The sequence below is a fragment of the Perissodus microlepis genome, chromosome 3 (genome assembly GCF_051167445.1).
Source record: "Perissodus microlepis isolate ML-2025 ecotype Zambia chromosome 3, ASM5116744v1, whole genome shotgun sequence".
NCBI lineage: Eukaryota > Metazoa > Chordata > Actinopteri > Cichliformes > Cichlidae > Perissodus > Perissodus microlepis.
In genome coordinates this window covers 1265001-1287204 of record NC_140463.1, presented here as the reverse complement: position 1 = coordinate 1287204, position 22204 = coordinate 1265001, and the positions used below count along the sequence as shown (strand labels likewise).

Here is a 22204-nt window from a genome sequence, read left to right as displayed (position 1 = left end):
AGCTGCAGTTATTGATCCATCATCTGTTCATTGATTGACACTTTGATGATGACTCCTGACATGATGAAGATGGTTGAATGTGTGCTGCTTTGTTTTCATGAATCCCATTAAAAACACACTTACACTTCCTCAGACCTGGTCTCAACCATCGGACTCCAGCAGGCTCCACCCTGAAAGGAGGAGGGGGGTCAGAGCAGCACAGTCAGCATGCACACATGGACATTACATGGCTCTCATACACACACTGTTACACACTGAGCTCAAAGCTCGGCTCCACTGTTTTATTCAAAGAAATCTACATTTATTTATCAGCACATTTAAAAACAGGTTGAGCCAAAGTGCTGCACAGAGTAGAGAGAAAATAGGAAACATACACAGTAATTACTATAAAGACTCGTCAGGACTGAAAGCTACAGAGTACAAATGTGTTTCCAACCGGCTTTTAAAAATGTCGAGTGTTGGTGACGACCTGATGTGAAGGGCGACTGTTCCAGAGTTTGGCTGCAGCCATCGATAAAGCTCACCTCTGTTTTTACGTCTAGTTCTGGTCAGAAGCTACTTATCTGCAGACCTGAGGGCTCCACTTGGATTATTTTGTTAAAGAGAGATAAGATGGAGCCAATCCATTCAGAGATTTAAAGACAAACAACAAGATCTGGAAGTGGATTCTACCACGTACTGGTAACCAGTGGAAAACCAGTGAAAAAAAAGCTGGTGATGGGTCGTCTAGCACAGACCTACCGCTGGAACCAGACAATTCTACTACAACAGCAAAAAGCACAAAGCAGAGCTCTTTGAGCTCATGCACAACATCAAACTATGATCTCGAGATCAGAGTTTGATCTCGAGATCATAGTTTGAGAGAGAACTGTGACAGCGCCGTTCCTTCACTTGACCTCAGTCGCTCTCGTCTGCTCCCTCGTAACACTGCTCTTTATTGAGGTTACATGAATATGCACAAGTTCATTAACATATGACGTCTTACACAGGTATGAACAAAGAGTACCAGTCTGTGCATAGTGTGTGTGTGTGTGTGTGTGTGTGTGTGTGTGTGTTCCAGATGTGACCCTGTGACCCCAAAGCTGGTGCTAAGAGTCCAGCGGTCCCCCTAACAAAGGGCTCTTATACTTATCCAGACACAGAGTAGGTGTCCTCCTATACCATAAATCAGTAAGAGAAGGTACGACCTCTCTCATGACCCCAATTTGTGTGTGCATGCCAGAGCACACTGGAAGGCACACAGAGTCTTTACAGACTACTAAGGATCAAACCTCTATCATTATGCAATCGATTATCAAACTCTAAGCATATATGAGTAAATATTTCTAAGCATAAATGACAATCAACAATATAAACCTTACAGCTGGTTTTAATAACAGAATTCATTTGTTTCTCTTATTAACTAATGCTAATTTGATGTGAATAAGCATTATGCACTAGAGCAGGGCGATATGACCAAAAATATTTATCACGATATACATTTGAAAATTTGCAATGACGATATAACTGACGATATAATTGACACTAGACAAAATGCTTTACAACTCCACAACTTTATTAGTGCAAAAAACCCCATCAATGCATTAAAGTTATATAAAAATGTAACAGTGCAAGTTCCTTGCTGACAGCTTAACCAAAAGGCATTTCCAGTGGAAACTGGCCGACATGTCCTCAGCATAACCATGTATAATATCCACAAAACTTAAAAAGAGGTTATACACACACAATACGGTAACATTATGACGAAGCACAGTACATATCACTCCGCGAGGTTCCTGCCTACGATAGCCGTAATGCTCCGAGTCGACAATCCATCAAGCGGTGCGGCTTCGTAGCTTAGCAAAGTCGTACTGAAACATTTGACAGATTTTCGAGCGCCGTGTACATAAACTCGTTTCGAGGTCAGTAAACACAACCAGAATTCAAACATAAGGCACACGGGATTATAAGGGGCACTGTCGACTTCCAATCAAAGGATTGATTTTAAGTGTGCCGTATTTTCCAAACAACACGGTAATAACGACGGCCCGCTAGCATGCGCTACCAAAAATAGTGCTTTGATGTGTATCTGACGGACAAAAGCTAAACCAGTTCCACACCACTGAAGCTGCAGCATTTTTACAAACCAATTCTGGTTCATCCGTTTCATTTAACAATCCACTTTCGCTCTTCTCATTCTGCGCCGCCGCCATGTGCGTATGTAAACATGCACTGCGCATGCGCGTTTTACCCATAATCTATCGCGATATTTCATTTTCCTATCGTTGCCCAAAATTACACCGGTATTACCGTGAACGGTATGATATAGCCCAGCCCTATTATGCACTAATGCTAACACTTACTTTTTAACAATGTGAGTAGCTAATGCTAACACTCTTTTCCCTAGCATTACAACAATCTGAGCTGCTAATGCTATGTAGGCCGCCATTAGCACCTACATCTAATTTAAGGCAAATAAGCATTAGAACCTAATGCTCATATCGTTTTCCTTTGCTTTATAGCAATGTGAGCAGCTACTGCTAAATAGACTGCTTTTATTAGCTAATGCTAATTTAATGCGAGTTAGCATCATTTGCATTAAACCGATGTGAGGAGTTAATGCTAAGTATGCTGCCATTAGTGGCTAATTCTAATTAGGGGTGAATAATTATTATCAGCTAATGCTAATATTGTTTTCTCTTTCCTTATAACAATGTGAGCAGCTGAAGCTAATTTGAGGTGAATAAGCATTAGTAGCTAACGCTATTACCCTTTTCTCTTGTGTCATAATTAGGGATGGGTACCGGTATAAACGGTAGTAACCAGACCGAAAAGCAGCGCACATTTCGGTGCTTTTTTTTCCTGAGCTGTGATACACTTTAGATTCTAGCCAATCATTTTACGTTTCCGAGGATAGTAGGCGGATCCAGGTACGTACGCTCTTTTAGAGCAGAGCTACAGATTAAAAATGCCCAAGGCAAAGTGGTCAAAAGTCTGGCTGTACTTCACAGCAAAAGATGCAAACTCAGCAGCCTGCAACAAGTGCTTTAAGGTGACACTGTGCAAAGGAGGTAACTCCTCGAATCTGATGAAACACCTGGCGACGCATAGCTTTTTTTTAAAGCCGAGAAATGCGCCGTATTTGATAGCTTGCTGCGAGACCTCACACTGAGCACATCTACTGCGGGTGTGGTGTCTGTTATCAGACCCAGAGTTAGCAACATCCCCCAAGAACCCGAAGAATAGAGTCCTGGCCCCTAGCCCTGCCAGTGTAGCAGAAATGATGAGGATGATGATGGCAGCAGCAGCCGTTCTTCTCTGCATGAGTAGCTTAATGTTGTTCGTGTGTAATTTACGTTGAGTAGGCTAACCACGTTATTACATTAATGCATGTAAGGTGAACTAGCTAACACCGTCGTAGCTACATGCGGCTGTCTTCTTGTTTGATGGCAGATACTCCCTTCACCCTGGACAAAAAGGCTAAAATGACCAAAGAAAAAGTGGAAAACAGCTAAACATGAGAGGTTTTTGGACAGAGTTTGTGTTTTTCCATTGTTTAAGCACTGCTTCCAGCCAAGAGTGATACCATATATGCCCCATAGCTGCAGAAAAGGCTAACATTGTTATCTTTTTACAAAAAAACAGCTGAACATGACAGGTTTATGGACAAAGTTTGTGTTCTCCATTCTTTAAGCACCGGTTTGAGCACCGTTTAAGCACCGGCACTGTTTCAAAAGTACCGGTTTGGCACCGGTATCGGATAAAACCTAAACGATACCCATCCCTAGTCATAATAAGTTAATGCTAAGTAGGCTGCCATTAGTAGCTAATGCTAATACTGTTTTGCCTTGCTTTCTACAACTTGAGCAGCTAATGCTAAGTAGGCCACTTTGCTCTGCTAAGGATTTGTGTGACCATGATGTATTTTGACAAATTCTACATTCACAGCTGAATTCACAATAAATGTGCGCTCAAGTACATATTTTTCTGTTATTGTTGTCAAATAACAGAATGAGAATGAAATATTTCTGACTGTCTGAGGCAAAATTGAATCGAATCAAATGGATTACAGAAATCAGTGATGATACCCAGCCCTACTGAGCAACCTAGGCCCGACAGAAGTGGATGTAGCTGTGGGTAATAAAAGATGAAAAGAACGATTGATAACTTTTTTGTTAAGGCCCGATCCGTGTGAAATTCATAGCCAGTGCTCTGACATGGAGCCATCAATCTGTGAACACTGAAAAAGCAGCAGTGTATCCAGAAAACACATTATATGCTGCGATAAATGCACAGCCCAAGTGTCCCCTCTCCCCACTGCCTTTCAGCGGCACACAGCAGCAAACAGGTCGCCAGAGGAGCCGATGTGATGATCAAGTTAAACATTGTCTACAATATTGCCAAAGCACTTTGAGCACAAGCACTTTTTCAGTAACTTGTCTTTCTTGTAGAAATGTGCTCCAAATAAAGAACTTTGTGTTGATAAGATTGTTTGTTAATCATTTGCAAATCAATATTGTCTGTACGGACAGCAATTTCCCCCACCAAAAAGTGCACATGTGAAATTGCGGTGTTAAGCGATGCGGTTGAAAAATTTGAGTGCGCCTAGGGCTGGGCCACATTATACCATTCACGGTAATACCGGTATAATGTTAGGCAACGATAAGAACATGAAATATTGCGATAGAATATGGAGAACATTTCCAAATGTCAGCTGCTGCTGTCTGCCTCTTTTTCTCACACAGACTGAAATGATTCACAGCCTTGTTTCATACTTCTGTCACTATCCTGTGGACATACAGCATGGGAAACATAAACATGGCTGACACTTTATTAGGTACACTGGCATCTATCTCAGGTACACCTGTGACCTTAATGTTCCTGCAAACAGACTCCTTGGAGACCCCTACATAAATATCCATCTACTATCCAGCTAGACTAGTGTGTCCGTCTCTGAAAATATTCCTGCATGTGTGATTGTTTCCTGCCGATGAGACATGAACAAACAGGAAGTGAGTGAAAGACACAGGAAATGTTTCCAGCTCTTCCTCCTCTATCAGACATTCTCTCCATACCTGAGAGTGTCCAGTCTCCAGCCTGGATCCTTCAGTCCAGCCAACAGCAGCTTCATTCCTGAGTCTCCTGGATGATTGTAGCTCAGGTCCAGCTCTCTCAGATGGGAGGGGTTGGAGCTCAGAGCTGAGGCCAGAGAAGTACAGCCTTCCTCTGTGATCAGACAGCCTGACAGACTGAAGACACACAAAACAACAATCCATCTGTCAGCAATCACTTTCTCTTTGTCACAATAACATCTATCCATTTACATCCATTCAATGTAACTTTATTTATAAGTGACAATTCCCAACATACAACAACAGTCATCTGAAGCTGTTTAACAGTGTAAGGTAACAGCCTCCAATATTAGAGAGAAAGCCCCAACCATCAATCGACTGTGAGCAGCATTTGGTGATGGTGGGAAGGACACAAAGATCCTCCCAGTGAAAACAGGCTCCAGGAGGAGCATCTACTATGACTGGTTGCAGGGTGAGGGGGAAGAGAAGAGATGAGCTCAGAGAGACAAGAACAAAACACAAACTAAGGAGAGAGAAGACAAAAGTTAAGGACATGCAGTAGTGACATATAAAAGCATCAGGAGTGAAAAGAGGGGAGTGGAGAAGAAAGCAGAGCATCATGGGAAGTCCACCAACAGCCTGAGCCTATAGCAGCATAACTAAGGGATGGTTCAGGGTCACCTGATCCAGCTCGAACTATAAGCTTTATCAAAAAGGAAAGTTTGAAGCTGATCTTCAAAGTAGAGAGGGTGTCTGTCTGCTGAACTCAAACTGGGAGCTGCTTCCACACCCAGTCCAACATAGCCAGGCTTTCTTTGCTGCTTTGACAAAACCTCAAATCCCAGTCAGAGATGATGAGCATCATCACAGTGATGATCATTTCTCTGTTAACCCAGGCTTTCTGCTTCAGGATCTGTGCACGCTCTCAGAACAAGGAGACCTTTAAACATCATTTCACTAAATGGATGGACTGAGCTCAGCCTACAGATGAACTGGTGCCAGAGATCATAAAGAACATCAAACAGTCAAATTCAACACTTTGGATGGAAATATGAGATTAATGCTGAAGACAATCATGAACCTGCTGAATTCATGAACATCAAGAATGCAGCGAGTGGTAAAATAAAGATTTGAGCTCAGTGTGCTCAGTGTTCCTGTCTATTCCTCACATATTCCTAACATGATAGCTGCACTTTAGAGCTCTAAAACTGGAACTGACACATATTTAAACTCTACATGTTACTCAGTACATTCAGTTCTGACACTCGCCCACAGTCCAACAAAGGAAGCATGGAGATCACATCAGTTTGACACAAAAGTCTAATTAGGGCAACTTAACTTGTTATTATCTCGTTAACTCATTAATTGATTAACGTCAGCAATTATTTTAATCACAGTTTTTAAAATCATGGTTATTGTGAAAGTGCTCACTGACAAACAGCCTCTGTATGTGTGTGTAAATACAGCATGAATATGTAGAGGACATGTTTGTGTACAGGGAGTGCAGAATTATTAGGCAAGTTGTATTTTTGAGGAATAATTTTATTATTGAACAACAACCATGTTCTCAATGAACCCAAAAAACTCATTAATATCAAAGCTGAATGTTTTTGGAAGTAGTTTTTAGTTTGTTTTTAGTTTTAGCTATTTTAGGGGGATATCTGTGTGTGCAGGTGACTATTACTGTGCATAATTATTAGGCAACTTAACAAAAAACAAATATATACCCATTTCAATTATTTATTTTTACCAGTGAAACCAATATAACATCTCCACATTCACAAATATACATTTCTGACATTCAAAAACAAAACAAAAACAAATCAGCGACCAATATAGCCACCTTTCTTTTCTAGGACACTCAAAAGCCTGCCATCCATGGATTCTGTCAGTGTTTTGATCTGTTCACCATCAACATTGCGTGCAGCAGCAACCACAGCCTCCCAGACACTGTTCAGAGAGGTATGGAAGCCCGTTTCCGCCACTAAATAAAAACAAAAAAAACTAGTATCCATAACTCGAAATTTCAAGTTATTTTCTCGAAATTTTGACTTATTAACTCGAAATTTCGAGAAAAGTAACTCAAAATTTCGAGTTACTTTTCTCAAAATTTCGAGTTAGCTCTGCCAATCAAAAATCTACGTGAATGAGGTCGCTTTCTTGTTACCCGGAAGCATATGGCGCAGAGGAACGCGCACTCAAAAATGGATCCCAACAAATTGGCGCTTTTGCGAGTACGTTTGCTGATAGTAACACCATGTGATTCAGCTAATAACACAGGGATTTCATCATTTGTGAAGCCACGCTGAGAACACTCAGCAATCTGTGCATTCATGACTGGATGTAATACCGGTAGCTTAGCTGTAGCATTTGTAGCTGTAGCTGAAATGACGTCATTCACGTAGATTACTGATTGGCAGCGCTAACTCGAAATTTCGAGTTGCTTTTCTCAAAATTTTGAGTTAATAAGTCGAAATTTTGAGTTAATAAATCGAAATTTTGAGTTAATATGTCAAAATTTCGAGAAAGTAACTCGAAATTTCAGGAAAATAACTCGAAATTTTGAGTTATGGATCCTTTTTTTTTTTTTTTTGTGGCGGAAACGGGCTTCCATAGCGAGGTGTACTGTTTTCCCTCCTTGTAAATCTCACATTTGATGATGGACCACAGGTTCTCAATGGGGTTCAGATCAGGTGAACAAGGAGGCCATGTCATTAGTTTTTCTTCTTTTATACCCTTTCTTGCCAGCCACGCTGTGGAGTACTTGGACGCGTGTGATGGAGCATTGTCCTGCATGAAAATCATGTTTTTCTTGAAGGATGCAGACTTCTTCCTGTACCACTGCTTGAAGAAGGTGTCTTCGAGAAACTGGCAGTAGGACTGGGAGTTGAGCTTGACTCCATCCTCAACCCGAAAAGGCCCCACAAGCTCATCTTTGATGATACCAGCCCAAACCAGTACTCCACCTCCACCTTGCTGGCGTCTGAGTCGGACTGGAGCTCTCTGCCCTTTACCAATCCAGCCACGGGCCCATCCATCTGGCCCATCAAGACTCACTCTCATTTCATCAGTCCATAAAACCTTAGAAAAACCAGTCTTGAGATATTTCTTGGCCCAGTCTTGACGTTTCAGCTTGTGTGTCTTGTTCAGTGGTGGTCGTCTTTCAGCCTTTCTTACCTTGGCCATGTCTCTGAGTATTGCACACCTTGTGCTTTTGGGCACTCCAGTGATGTTGCAGCTCTGAAATATGGCCAAACTGGTGGCAAGTGGCATCTTGGCAGCTGCACGCTTGACTTTTCTCAGTTCATGGGCAGTTATTTTGCGCCTTGGTTTTTCCACACGCTTCTTGTGACCCTGTTGACTATTTTGAATGAAACGCTTGATTGATCGATGATCACGCTTCAGAAGCTTTGCAATTTTGAGACTGCTGCATCCCTCTGCAAGATATCTCACTATTTTTGACTTTTCTGAGCCTGTCAAGTCCTTCTTTTGACCCATTTTGCCAAAGGAAAGGACGTTGCCTAATAATTATGCACACCTGATATAGGGTGTTGATGTCATTAGACCACACCCCTTCTCATTACAGAGGTGCACATCACCTAATATGCTTAATTGGTAGTAGGCTTTCGAGTCTATACAGCTTGGAGTAAGACAACATGCATGAAGAGGATGATGTGGACAAAATACTCATTTGCCTAATAATTCTGCACTCCCTGTATATAAGTAAATGAATGCTCTGCGTCATTTGAATCTTTGATTCTTGTTTCTGTTGCAGGTCTGTGACTGAACTTCTGGGAGGAGAAACGTTGGTTTCATGCTCTGTGATTCTGTGTTTTGTCATCTCTCTCAGGTGATGGAGAGCTCAGATGATGACCCCGCCTACGTGGTCAAATTCAAGTCTACATTCAGAACAGACCAGGGGTCCGTTCTTCGTACCTCGCTTACTACTTCCAAGATCAAATCATCGCGCCAACTTTGAGCTCGCTATTCCGGTTCTCCGAACACACCTGTTGTTGACGATTAGTACAGCTGGATGAAGTAATGTGAGATCACTGGGTGGCTTAACAGGGGCTACGCATCGATAGTAGAAACATTGATCGGCAACCCTTCATTGATCGGCAACCCTTTGATTGGTCGGTGAAAATGTCGAAGAAGCGCGCTCAGTATTTTTCGGCAGCAGAGCAAGAACTCTTGATTGAGGGATTTCAGGAGTTTCAGAGTTTAATTAAAACGCAAGGGAACACTGCAAAGGCTGCAAAAGCAAGGAGAGAGGGCTGGCAGAAAGTTGCTGACAAATTAAACTCATAAGTAATTTATTATATCATATTATATTACATTACATTATATCCTCTTTCACATTAGAGCCACAACAGGACCCACTAGAACATGGGAACAAGTAAAAGTGAAATATAAGAATATTCTACAGAATGGTAATATTTATCACTTATATTGCTTTTAGTCTCTTGAAAAGAGACCCTGAAATAATCTGTTTGTTTATAACAGCAACCAAGAAAAGGGCAGAGCAAAAAAAGACAGGTGGTGGTCCTGCACCCCCTCGTCAACAGGTTGGTTAAGTAAATAATACCCTCACGGGAAAATCGATATCTCTCTATGAGCACACTGTCGCGCTGAGCTAAAGGATCCTGTCTATCCCGCAATATACGCTGAATTCTGAAAACTCCCCCTATCAATCTTGCACCTTCCGCAATGGGTTGCTCGCGTACAAACGGACAGGACATGGCTGCGACAGACTTCCCAAATCCACCTTCGCTTTTATAGCCGTGGTCTCTCATCTTGATTACACGAAGTAATTTACTATTACTACTCTAAAATATGAATTACATCTGAAATAATCAAATACATGAAATAGAATGATTAATAGTACATTTCCCTGTTTTTAGGAAATGACCTGTATGTATCTGTATGAAATCAATAAAAGAATCAAATACTGCATTATCTTTAGTTACATTGATAATATTTATTTATGGAAAAACAGTGGAAAAATATCGCTGTTGCTTTCGTATAAATGAAGCGGACATACCTGAGTGGCCGCGATCTAATCCTGTTTACATAAAGTAAGCCAGCTCCCAAGCAGGTTTACGCTTACGGATCTGTTGCTATGACAGCAAGTCCCGGATGAGCTTCAGAGAACCGAACGATCCAAGATCACGCGAAATCGTCAACAATCAAATCCAGCTAACTTACTTAGCGAGGTACGAAGAACGGACCCCTGGAGACACGCAAGCAAAATGCCAACATTGTATATGTGAAAACTGCTGCTGCACTGGAGCCAGATTCAAGGAGCTCAAGTGTTTACCCAGATCTTACTGAACTTACTGAAGGAACAGAGGGTTGTTAGAGGGAAACCTGTGGAAGCAACAACATCCGAGCCACCAGAGAAAAAGTTGGCCCTATTGGTGCTTCATCAGAGTGTGATTGTGAACAGGAGGAAGACTCAGCTGAGAACAGTGTGGTGGATACAGAGCAGAGCCCACCATCAGTACAGAGGCCTGTCCATTAGAGTGCTGCTCCAAACATGCAGCACATGTACTTGGCCACAGCTGCAACATCTGTACCTGTGAAAGCTTGTTCTCTGTTGCTGCTCATATTGTACAGAAGAAGAGAATTTCTTTATCATCAGAAAATGCCAATGAGCTTGTGTGTCTTAGCAGCTGGCTCGGTGCAGAGGAGGAAGAAGATGACACGTCAGAGGAAGATAAATGCAGTTCATGTTGTCAACTCAACCTGGACTATTGAAAGAGTTTTTCTTTGTCTTGTTTCTGACTGAGATTCTCCAAAGGAAATCCAGCACAAACACACACTTCACACACTCAAAGTCCTGCACAGTAAATGAGCTGATGAGCGTTTGTGCTGCTCCCTGATAACAGAACAATAGTTCTGCTGGTTCCTGTTCTGAAAACACTCATTTATAAATGTTCACTTGCTGTTGATCAAAGGTATGTTGGTGGCTCTGGACGCTGAGGGCAACTTTGTAAAAAACTAGATCAAATGTTAACGTCCTGGCAGAGGCAAAGAACTTTGATTTGATATTTGATTAGATTCATGTTTCAGCTCAGATTGACAGAAATATTTGAACTGCTGCTGTGTTAAAGGGAACCCTGCTGTCAGAAAGCACCTGATCTGTTTCTGCACACTGAATGTTGCACTTCTCATACTGCAGTACTATTAAAATAAGTACACAATACACTACTTTTGCACTCATGATTGCATGTTGCTGTAACAAAGCCATTAATGTGATTCAAAGTGTTCATGGTTTCCCAGCACAACAAATGATCGCACAAGTGTGACTGATCCACTTTCTAATGTGTGTGTAGCCCACACTGTGTCACTGTGTCACAGGTGAGTCTGTGTGTCCAGGTTCTATGAGGAGAACAGGATATAGTGACTGAGTCCAGCAGCTTAAAGTCTGACTCCATCCTCCATTTAAATAACTCACAGCAACAACTGAATAGCTTTGCCTTTGTGTAGCTGACACTTCATTTTAATGTCCTTCTATTCTGGTTCATCTGGTTTCAGTTTCTATAAGCACACAGGTTTCATCAGTGACTCTGTGACCTCAGTAATCTTTGCTGGGCCTTAATGCTCTGAACAAAGCTGCACATCACAAGACTAAATAGAAATGAATCAGTCTTTCATTCTCACTTCTGTTTGACTTAAGCTCTCAATGTCCCTCCATAACCCATGGAAAGAATTACTGTCCATCCAGGCTCCTGAACATGAAGCTGATGAAGGTGGAGTATTGTGAGGGCTGATGGAGATGGTGATGAGGAATCCAGGAGCAGTGGGTGGATGGCAGCATCAGCATGAAGGATCAGTGTGAGAACACATCATCATCCACAAAGAAAACCAGTCTGAGTGTCTGATGCTCTTGTTAGAAAGACACAGTCCCAGCAGTTAGCTTGTCTGCTAGTTAGCTGAGAGCTAACTCACTTGTGCATTGAATACCAAACTGTGTAAACCAGGGGTGTCAAACGTATGGCCCATGGGCCAAATCCAGCCCTTGAGATAATTTCATATGTCAAATATTGATGAATTTTCAGGCTTGCTGATAATCAATGTGAGCACGGCTGAGGTTTTATTCTGATGAGCAAACCATGTGGCCAAACACTTTAAGAGACAGACTGGGATCATACCATTATGTGAAAGAAGACATGTCCCATAGACAGCAAGGGTAGTGGTAGAGACCAGGTACACAGAGAAATGGGAGCTGTATTGAAATGCAAGCGTGTCAGGAAAGAGTGAAAAGGCAAAATGAGCAGCATCTGGCTGCATTTCAGTGATATTGGAGACCACAAAGCTGAGTGCAGAATTTATATAGGAGATATACAGGAGACGCTGAGAGTAGAACTGATAAAATTAGGAGCTGGCTAAAGTGAGACCCATTTTCAGTAATTTTTCATTGTGAAGGACATAAGGAAATACTTCCTCTTTAACAACTTTTCAACATAAGAGTATGTTGCACTTCAGTAGACCTCCACATCTCTTATTAGAGGACTGCCTTATTATTAATTTGCTAATTCTGTCAGTTGATGAAAGAAAAATGCTTGATCTCACCTGAGAGTTTCCAGTTTCCAGTGTGGACTCTTCAGTCCTTCAGACAGAAGCTTCACGCCTGAATCCTTCAGGTTAATGTTACTCAGGTCCAGCTGTCTCAGATTAGAGGTATGAGAGCTGAGACCTGAGGACAGAGCTTCACAGCTTCTCTCTGACAGGTCACAGAGACTCAGTCTGAAAAATAACAGGTAAACCATTACAAAAATAAAACACTTATGTTGAAGTGTAATGAGATACTCTTATATTTAGCAATATTTAATCTTGTTTTTGTCAGGAAACTGAGCACTGATGCAGAGCAACATGTGGAGAGAATCAGAGGAGAAGAAGTGAAGAGAGAACAGCAGTAAAACAACACTGAATTGTTCAGTGTGCTTTTGATATCAACAAAATGTGTCAAATTTCTTTATTTTGTATTTGTTTTAGAAGAATTGATGATTATCACTTAGATAACCACAGGCCAGGTCTACATGGCACTTTGGTAACAGTTACACCCAGAAATATTTCAGAAATGTGGACAATGTCTGCTGCAATGTATTCAGTATTGAACAAAGTGAGTACTGATGATCACTTAATAGTTTTATAGATTTTTCGGACGTCAACATACATCACTTCTTTTGTTTAGTTTATTTTAGTTGTTTGCACCTGATTTGTGTTAACTAGAAAAAAAAACATTTAGAAACTAAAGGTATGATCACAAATTTACTTATACAGCTTTCTTGGAGGGTTTGACCACTGGCAGCAGCCCCAGAAGAGACTTTTTAAAGGCTCATGTTTTCACTTAAATCATCTATTTTTACTTACATTTCTTTCTGTGAAAAAATGGGATTACTTTGGAAACAGAAAGTATTTCCCCAATAAGCAGCCCTGGATTAGTAAATCACTCAAACATCTTCTCAGGCAGAAGAAGCTGTCTTGTTATGAGGGAGATAAGAAACAGATCGAGGCACAGAAACTTGTTCAAAGAGAGATAAAACAGCTAAAATCACGTGTAAAAGTAAAGCAGAGCATAAGTTGAATAAAGGACACTCAAGGCTGGCTTGGAAAGGAATGAAGTCCATGGTGGGGATGCAGAGCAAGGACCAAAGATGAACGTGATGCTGAATCAGCAGAAGACTTGGACTCATTGGATTCCAGCTTTGATATCATTGATTTCAGTGAAGAGCTTTGTGATTGTAGCAAAGGGCTGGTAGCTCTGAGAGTCCCACTGATGAAGTGTTTGTGAAGGTTCTCAGACATCTAAAGAGCTTAGAAAAAAGGCATCTGGACTTCTTTAAGTTGCATGGAGACGTTATACCTCTCATCCGAGAAGCTTCTTCAGTTCTACTTTTAAGAAGATGTGACATTTATCACAGAATCCTGCTCTCCGGATTATTTCCATGAACACTGAGCTGGAACACATCTACAGTACTGCGGTCCAGGCTTCTAAAACCATCCTAGTTTAACAAGCACTACAATCTACAGGAGAGTTGCACTAACAGGTGTGACTGATAAGATCTGACCTGCAAGGATACTCATGTTTATTTATATCAGGACAAGACATGGACATCAAGTCTGTTAGGCTACCCGAGTCCCCTCGCCTACCTACATCAGCTCTAGAACTCTGCATTATCTACTGAGTAAGACTTAGAGGATCAGGGATCAGAAGCTCTACAAAGAGCCAAACAAGACTTCCTGCATCGTGTTCGGTGGGCCTACCGATGCACAGTGTCAGCACAACTTCACATCATATTCATCTCAGCACAACTAAAACATGGTGACTGACCTCAAAATTTCAAGTCCACATCCTGGACTCTCCAGAAAACCACACAGCTGCTTCACTCCTGAATCCTGCAGCTTGTTGTTGTCTCCACTCAGGTCCAGCTCTCTCAGATGGGAGGGGTTGGACTTCAGCGCTGCTGCCAGATAATCACAGCTGATCTCTGACAAACCACAGCGCTCCAATCTATATAAAGAATGAAAGAGGTAAGTTTATTAGACAAAGTGTGAGCTTGAAATCATTCAGTGTTTCATCATCTGTTCAGAGCTGAAGAAGGTTCAGAATGTAAAGTTTAGAAAATGGAAACTCCAAACAGCTGAAGCCAACAGGAAGCAGCTTCAAACAAACAAGAGAAAAAACTCTGAAGTTTGTACTGTGATGCGTCCTTTCCATATTTCAGTGAGGCCTCCATAATGATTTTAGCTGTTCTGTACACACACTGTGTGCCCTGTATATCTAATTACTGAAGAAGGAAAAGAAGCTGAGCATTCAAATCCAGCTAGTGAGGGTCCATCAGACATTTGTGCCCAGGGCTCTGTAAGCTGAACATCCAGCCGTGGCCACATGGAGCCATCATGGATTTAGTGTGAACAATAAAATAGACAGTGATGTTTCCACACCTGATCCAGAACAGAATGACATTAAAATGATGTGATTACATGGAACTGGCAGATCCTGGCTGTGTCCCAATTCAGGGTCTGCACGCTTGAAGTACGCATTTTAAGTGCGGTTACGTCACCGCCACGCGACGACGGCTGTCCCAATTCGAAGTGTACTTCAAATGCATACTCCAAATGCGCCGTCGATTTCCCCAAATATCAAGCGTGGTCCGGTGCACGCTTCGTGGTCCCATATATCCCACAATTCATAGCGCGGCGGTGGGATGAGGTGTAGTCCAGTATGTGATTTAGTTTAGTTCCATGGACCTGTGATAGGTCATGTGGCAACAATTTGATTCAGTCCATAGGTTCACAACTCCTACCGCAACGTAGCGGTGGTCGGGTGGCTCACCATCTCGCGCTGATCAGGGCTGATCGCGGGAGAAAAAAACCTGACCTAAACAAGGTCAAAAACATAAATTATCATTCACCGAAGAAAATGAAACAGCATTCTACTGCTGTGACAAAATAAATACATAAATGACAAAGACAAGTAATTAATGCCACGTTCCACACAACAATCAATAAACCATCATCTCTTATAATGAATTTCATTCAAAATACTATTATAGAAAAACATTCTTATGGGTCCCATCAAAGTATATCAGCAATAAAGCTAATAAACATTATCCAAAGTTAATCACATATATTTACAAAACTCATTTAATCACAGGTGTTGCGCAACAGATTCAATAATCTCAGTGGAATTTAACTCAATGCAAAATCTCAGAGGCCGTTTTGGCATTTCACCAGAAAAGTAACAAAAAACATCCAAAACGGACAAAACTACAAAAATCAAATCACTCGTTCAACTCTAGATACGTTAAGTCAACATTCGGCCATAATGGAATAAACAAAAACAACAATATTCAATAAATAAACTAGTAATTGCACTTACTGTCGCTAGCCTAGCATTAGCTTACCGGCGTTTTAGGATGTGCGATCGCGGCTCCGCATTTTCATTAATTGTGACAAAACAAAACAAACAAACAACTCACCGTTGAGTCGATTGTGAGGTAGTGTAAAGACGAATGAATCGGCCGGGTTATTGCACGCTGTCAACTGGTCTGTAGTGTAAAATTTGTCGATATCTGACCAGTACGCCAACCACAGGGACAACAGCAGCCAGAGGAGCAGGGACATGCAGCTGATTGACCCGGAACTTATACAGGGTTCATTCCCGCCACAATAAAGGGACTGGCGGAAATGGGGTCAGAGGTTACCGTGGTTACACTCCCCCCCCCCCTAATCTCATGGACGTCCCCGTACATGGACCAGGCTGGCAGCGGATGACTGGTTGGCTGAGGTGTGAAGGCATCGTCCCCTCTTCTTCATCGTCTTGCAGAGCGAAGGAAAAGACAGAACTTAACCCATGGAGAAAGGTCTGAACGCTCTTTAACAGAGGCTTACCAGGCTTGATGTATTGCAGCTGATCAGGAGGATTCCTGGCGCAGGTTGAATGCCTCAAGGGTGGTTCTGCCTCAGGACTGAGAGGCTCTGATTCAGTAGGTGAGTGTTGTGACAAGTTATTTCTGGATGCTTCTGAATCAGAAGACAGACTTTCTGCATCGTGAGAAGTTTCTGCAAGATCAACTGGCTCAAAGCCAGCTTCCAAAGGTCCGTTAGTAATAACTTGTCCCTCTTCAACAGGTACAGGTTCCTCTGAGAGAATAGCGTTCTCTTCCTCTGTAGCCAATACTACAGGGACATCTGGCTGGTTGATAAGTGGAACAGGTTGCGGAGTATTGGGCAAGTCAATGGTTGTTGTGAAGGTGACAGGTTCAGCAGAGCAAGGAACAGGTAGGTATGAGATGAGTTCCTCTTCGTCATTGTCATCAGCATCATCACGTACAGGAGACACGGGTAAGACAGACATTTTTCTCTTCTGCTTAGTAAGCATTTCCTTTTCAGAAGGTGGTAAATACCCACAGGGCAGTAGGAGGTCTCGATGTAAGGTTCTCAGGGGCTTGTCTTGGCCTTCGGGTCGAACTGTATACACAGGAAGAGTGCCGGCTTTCTTCACTACAATGTACACAGATGACTCCCATTTATCTGCAAGCTTGTGTTTGCCTCTTAGCCACACGTTCCTCACAAGAACTCTGTCTCCAACATTCAGCTGTGACGCAGTGACATTTTTATCAAATCTGTTTTTGTTACGTTTCATCACCTTTTCTGAGTTTTCGATGGCCAGCTTGTAACTTTCTTCTAGGTGGGACTTTAGTTTTTCCACATATTGTGTGTGGGATGTTGATCCTTCTTTGGCAAGGGGTAGTCCAAAGGCCAAGTCCACCGGTAAGCGAGGTTGGCGGCCAAACATAAGCTCATATGGTGAGAAACCTGTAACATCATTTCTTGTGCAATTGTATGCATGCACCAGGGGTTTTACGAAATCTTTCCAATGAGATTTCTGTTGAGCTGTGAGTGTTCCTAGCATATCCAGTAATGTTCGGTTAAACCGTTCAACAGGATTTCCTCTTGGATGGTATGGAGTGGTTCTTATTTTGTGGATCCCAGCCATTTCACAAAGCTCTCGGATGATTCTGGATTCAAAGTCAGGGCCTTGGTCACTGTGCAAGCGTTCTGGGATACCATAATGCACAAGAAAGTTGTCCCATAAACATTTGGCAACAGTCCTGGCTTTCTGGTTTGGTGTTGGCACAGCAATGGCATATTTTGTGAAATGGTCAGTTATGACAAGTATGTCTTTGACTCCACGATCTGGTTCCACAGAGAGAAAATCCATACACACCAGTTCCATGGGATGAGAGGTTTTGATATTGACCAGAGGTGCGGCTCGTTCAGATGGAGATTTGCGTCTTACGCATCTTTCGCAGTGTCTTATTTTATTGAGCACATCACTAGTCATCTTAGGCCAATAAAACCGGGAACGGACTAAGTCCAGCGTTCTGTCAATTCCCATGTGACCCATTTGATCATGTAGGTGGTGTAGTACAACTGGTCGATATTCCTCGGGTAGCACTAGCTGGTATGTGAAGTCACTTCCCACTTGTCTCTTCCTGACGAGAAGGGTGTTATGGAGCTCCAGTTTATTTACTTCTCGCAGTAATAGAGGTAAATCGGTAAGTTCTTCCCTCAGGAATGGCGGTGGTGACTCTCCTCGCTCAACCTGAGCTATGACATGCCGAATGACAGGGTCAAGGCGTTGTTCGGCTGCTAGGTCAGCTGTTGAGATTTGGGGGAGTACCATGGAGGTGAACTGGATGTCGTCCGTGAAACTGTCAGGCAAACTGTTGACATTGACAGACATGGATAACACCAGAGCAAGCTCAGGATCAGTGCTTGAACTGTACACCAGATGACGGTCACAAACTGCTTTGATGGTATGCTGGTCAATAGAGACATGATCTGGTTCATTGAGATGTTGCCATGCAAATCTCCAGATTCGCTCACGTTCTTTCTGTGACAGAGGATCATCAGACAGTTCACCATGAGGTCGGCGAGACAAACCATCAGCATCCGAGTTCTGCTTTCCTGCTCTGTAGATTAATTTGAAGGTGAAAGTGGACAAAGCTGAAAGCCATCTGTAACCGGTAGCGTCAAGTTTTGCTGATGATAAGAGGTATGTTAATGGGTTGCTGTCTGTCACAACTGTAAACTGAGCACCATAAAGATAGTCGTGGAATTTTTCAGTCACCGCCCACTTCAAAGCAAGAAACTCCAATTTGTGGGCGGGATACTTTGACTCACTCCGGGAAAGACCTCTGCTGGCATATGCTACAACTCTGTTTTTTCCATCCTGCTCTTGATACAACACCGCACCAAGACCTGTGGCACTGGCATCAGTGTGGAGTGTGTATGGTTTTCGGGGATCAGCAAATGCCAGAACTGGCGCAGAAGTAAGTTTGTCAATAACAGACTCAAAAGCTTGTTGACACATTTGCGTCCATCGTCCTCCAAATGGCTCTTTGGGGTTGAGGTAATTCTCTGGCTTTACAGTTCGTCTCAGTTTCCTCTGGGAAGGTGGATAACCAGCAGTGAGATCATGCAACGGCTTGACAATGGCTGAATATCCCTGGACAAAACGTCTGTAGTACCCAGCAAAACCAAGGAAAGATCTTAATTCCTTCAAGTTATTTGGCACTGGCCAAGAAGTGAGTGTGGAAATCTTGTCTGGATCAGTTTCAACACCAGCCTGGGACACTACATGGCCCAGATACTTCACAGATGTCTGGAAGAACATGCATTTCTCAAGTGAAAGCTTCAAGCCAAAATCTTTGAGTCTGGTGAGAACTTTCATCAGGCGAGCTTCATGTTCCTCAAGAGTTGGTGCAAAAACAATGAGATCGTCAATGAAAACCAGGACTTCTTTTAGATTTAACTCTCCCATGCACTTTTCCATCAGCCATTGGAATGTGCTTGGTGCATTGGTAATCCCCTGTGGCATCCGATTAAATTCCCAAAATCCTACTGGGCAGACAAAGGCAGTCTTTGCCTTATCCTTCTCCTCCATTTCAATTTGGTAGTAACCCGACTTGAGGTCTAGCACCGTGAACCACTTTGATCCTGCAAGTGCGGAGAAGGTGTCTTCCAATTTAGGCAGAGCATAAGCATCTTTGATTGTTTGCATATTGAGTTTGCGGTAGTCAATACAAAGACGTACACTGCCGTTCTTTTTACGTGCAACCACAATTGGAGAGGCAAATGGTGAGTCGGATTCTCTGATAACGCCAGAGTCAAGAAGTTCTTGCAGGTGTTTCCTTACAGCATCAAGATCTTGAGGGTGAATTGGTCGTGGTCTTTGCTTGAAAGGAGTTGGATCGGACAATTTGATTTGGTGTTTAACTTTGTCGGTCCTGCCGAAATCCAGATCGTGTTTGGCAAATACTTCGGGAATACTGCTGAGTTTTTGAACAATGCGTTCTTTCCAGTCTGGAGTTAAAGGGGAATCTCCAAAGTTGTATTGTGGTTGAGATGGAGGTAACGACTCTATAGACTGGTCTGAATACTGGATGTGTTGCTCTTTGGAAATGACTTCCTGGAAGGTGCTGATTTCCGCAATAATAGCTCGAGCTGGAATGTGGATTTCATGGTCAGACTCATTACTCACTACAACAGGCAGAGAACATGGCCGACGTTTAGGTAAGTCCACAAGGCAGGTTTTTACTAGGAGTCCACCAGACAGAGAACTGGAGGTGGGGTGTTCCAGAATAACTGCTTTCTCACCTTGGAATAGCCTTGTGACTAGGCATCCCTCAAGGACAGTGGTTTGGCCGGCAGTAATGGTATGTGGTTGGTGTGACTTCAAGATTACAGGAGCATATTGGTCATTCGAATTCTGGACGTGGCGACACTGGAGGATTTTATAAACTGCAATGTAACCGGAACCAGTTGGCAGGAATGACTGCTCAGAGTGGGTATCACAGTGTTTGCTGTACGCAACGTCAAGAGTGTTGGTACCAACAAGTATCATTGGGTGTGATTGCTGGACGTCAGGCACGACAAGAGCAAGTGTATCAACATTAATGGATGAACCAAGAAAATCAGCTGGGAACGTCATGTTTATCTCAATGTATCCCAGGTAAGGTATGGCTTGTCCATTTGCTCGTTCTACTTCCAACAGATCATTTAGTGGTTTGATTGGATGGTCTGAAAGATAAGTGTTATAGAAGGAATAAGGAATGGTAGTAACCTGAGAGCCAGAATCAAGAAGACAGTTGAAATGGTTGCCCTTGATTTGAATTTGTCCTGTGCTTTTGGTCCCCACAAGCCCTTTTGGCAGCAATGGAAATTTGTTGTGGTTTCTGGGACTGTTAGTGCACGCAGCTCCTATGTGTCCCACCACAGAAGCTCCTTCTAGTTTAAAGATGGAGTATTTCTAGCATCCCATTCTTGCTGTTTTTTCCTTAATTGTGTCTTTTTCTGTTCAACAAGACTGGGGTTTGCTCTATTGCTGCAAGTGGAAGAAACATGGCCATCTTCTCCACAGTTAAAACAGTACCATGGCTTGGGTTTGGCATTTGACTGAGGTGAAGAATGACTGGACTTGTTTTGTCGTGACTCAAACTTTGACTCGGTTGGGCTTTTTCGGGACAAAAGTTGGGACATTTGCTGTTGGAGGGTTTGGAGTTGTTTTTTCATTTCTTTTAGCTCTTCATTGGCTGTAGAGTGCCCACAAGAACAAGTGCTTTGGGATTCGATGTTGGCTTTTTGTTTTGATGAACCGATGTATTTTTTCACAAGTGACTCCTTAGCAATTTGTCTGTCTTCTTCTGTCCGTAACGACAACAATAAGTCAGAGAAAGGTGGTGGGTTATCCTTTTGCTGTTCTAATTGTAATTTGGTTAGTATAGTGTTATCCCAACACCCACGACAAAACTGCTTCAGCAGATGTTTATTCATGTCAGCAGCTGCAAGTCCTCCTTGCTTTACAACAGTGCTGAGGGTTAGCTGCAATCTTTGGAGGTAAGCGGATGGTCGTTCACCTGAATTTTGAAGAATATTTAAGTATTGAGCATACAATTCTTCACCATCTTGAACTGTTCCAAAAGCGGAGTCAAGTCCACTTAGTATGACTGAAGGCAATGTGTTGGGACTTAGACCTTTAACCAAATCAGCAGCAGGTGACAACAGGCTCTCTATAATACGTCTGGCGACGTATAGAGCTGACAAACTGGGGTCAGCAAGCAGTAGATCAATTTGGGAACGCCATGATTCAAAATCTGCTTCACTACTTGGCTTAGGAATCCTTCCTGAAAAAGCACGGAGACGTAGTGAAGTTGTGGCGCTTATGTCTGGGTTTCGGACCACATGCTCAACAACAACCCTTTGTATTTGTGGTGGGTTGAGATCATGGGCTGTGAGTGATACTCTTGGAGTTGGTCCAGTCTGGCTTTGACGAGGTCGTGCCCCCTGCTGGTCAGTGGAAACCTGTCTGGCAGGAGGTGAAGACAATTGCTGCTGCTCCAGTTCCCTTTCTTCTTCCTCTACGCCAATGTCCTCATCTACTCCATTTTCCTCATCATATTCACTTTTTCCATCATCACCTGCTCCTGCTTCATGCAAATGCTGACCAATCTGCCTCATTACTGTCTTCAAGACATCTTCAAACCGGTGCCCGCTGCGATCAGCAATATGCCTGAGCTCCTTGAGGTAGTTGGGAGGGGGACTGCTGCTGTCCTCTGCGGCGGCGTACTCACAGGCCA

The 22204-nt window shown here is 42.7% G+C and overlaps 3 protein-coding genes across 6 annotated transcripts in view; all 3 read right to left on the bottom strand.

The window, feature by feature from the left end:
- The window catches only part of LOC146389368 (protein NLRC3-like), a 72558-nt gene that overhangs the window by 21397 nt on the left and 28957 nt on the right, over positions 1 to 22204 (bottom strand). For 3 of the 4 annotated variants that reach the window (XM_084910068.1, XM_084910078.1, XM_084910087.1), the window contains 4 exons: positions 14389 to 14568; positions 12627 to 12800; positions 5055 to 5228; positions 124 to 170 (listed from right to left, as the gene is read on the bottom strand). In XM_084910068.1, coding sequence (XP_084766194.1) covers positions 124 to 170; positions 5055 to 5228; positions 12627 to 12800; positions 14389 to 14568 — 575 coding nt within the window. The remainder of the gene's footprint in view (positions 1 to 123; positions 171 to 5054; positions 5229 to 12626; positions 12801 to 14388; positions 14569 to 22204) is intronic. The other variant, XM_084910096.1, reaches the window with a different exon arrangement.
- Positions 1 to 22204, bottom strand: part of LOC146389369 (NLR family CARD domain-containing protein 3-like) — a 158927-nt gene that overhangs the window by 117421 nt on the left and 19302 nt on the right. The window lies entirely within an intron of this gene.
- Positions 20856 to 22204, bottom strand: part of LOC146389370 (uncharacterized) — a 2997-nt gene continuing 1648 nt past the window's right edge. The window contains exon 1 of the mRNA XM_084911033.1: positions 20856 to 22204. This exon is cut by the window's right edge and continues 1648 nt beyond it. Within this exon, the coding sequence (XP_084767159.1) occupies positions 20856 to 22204 (1349 nt within the window).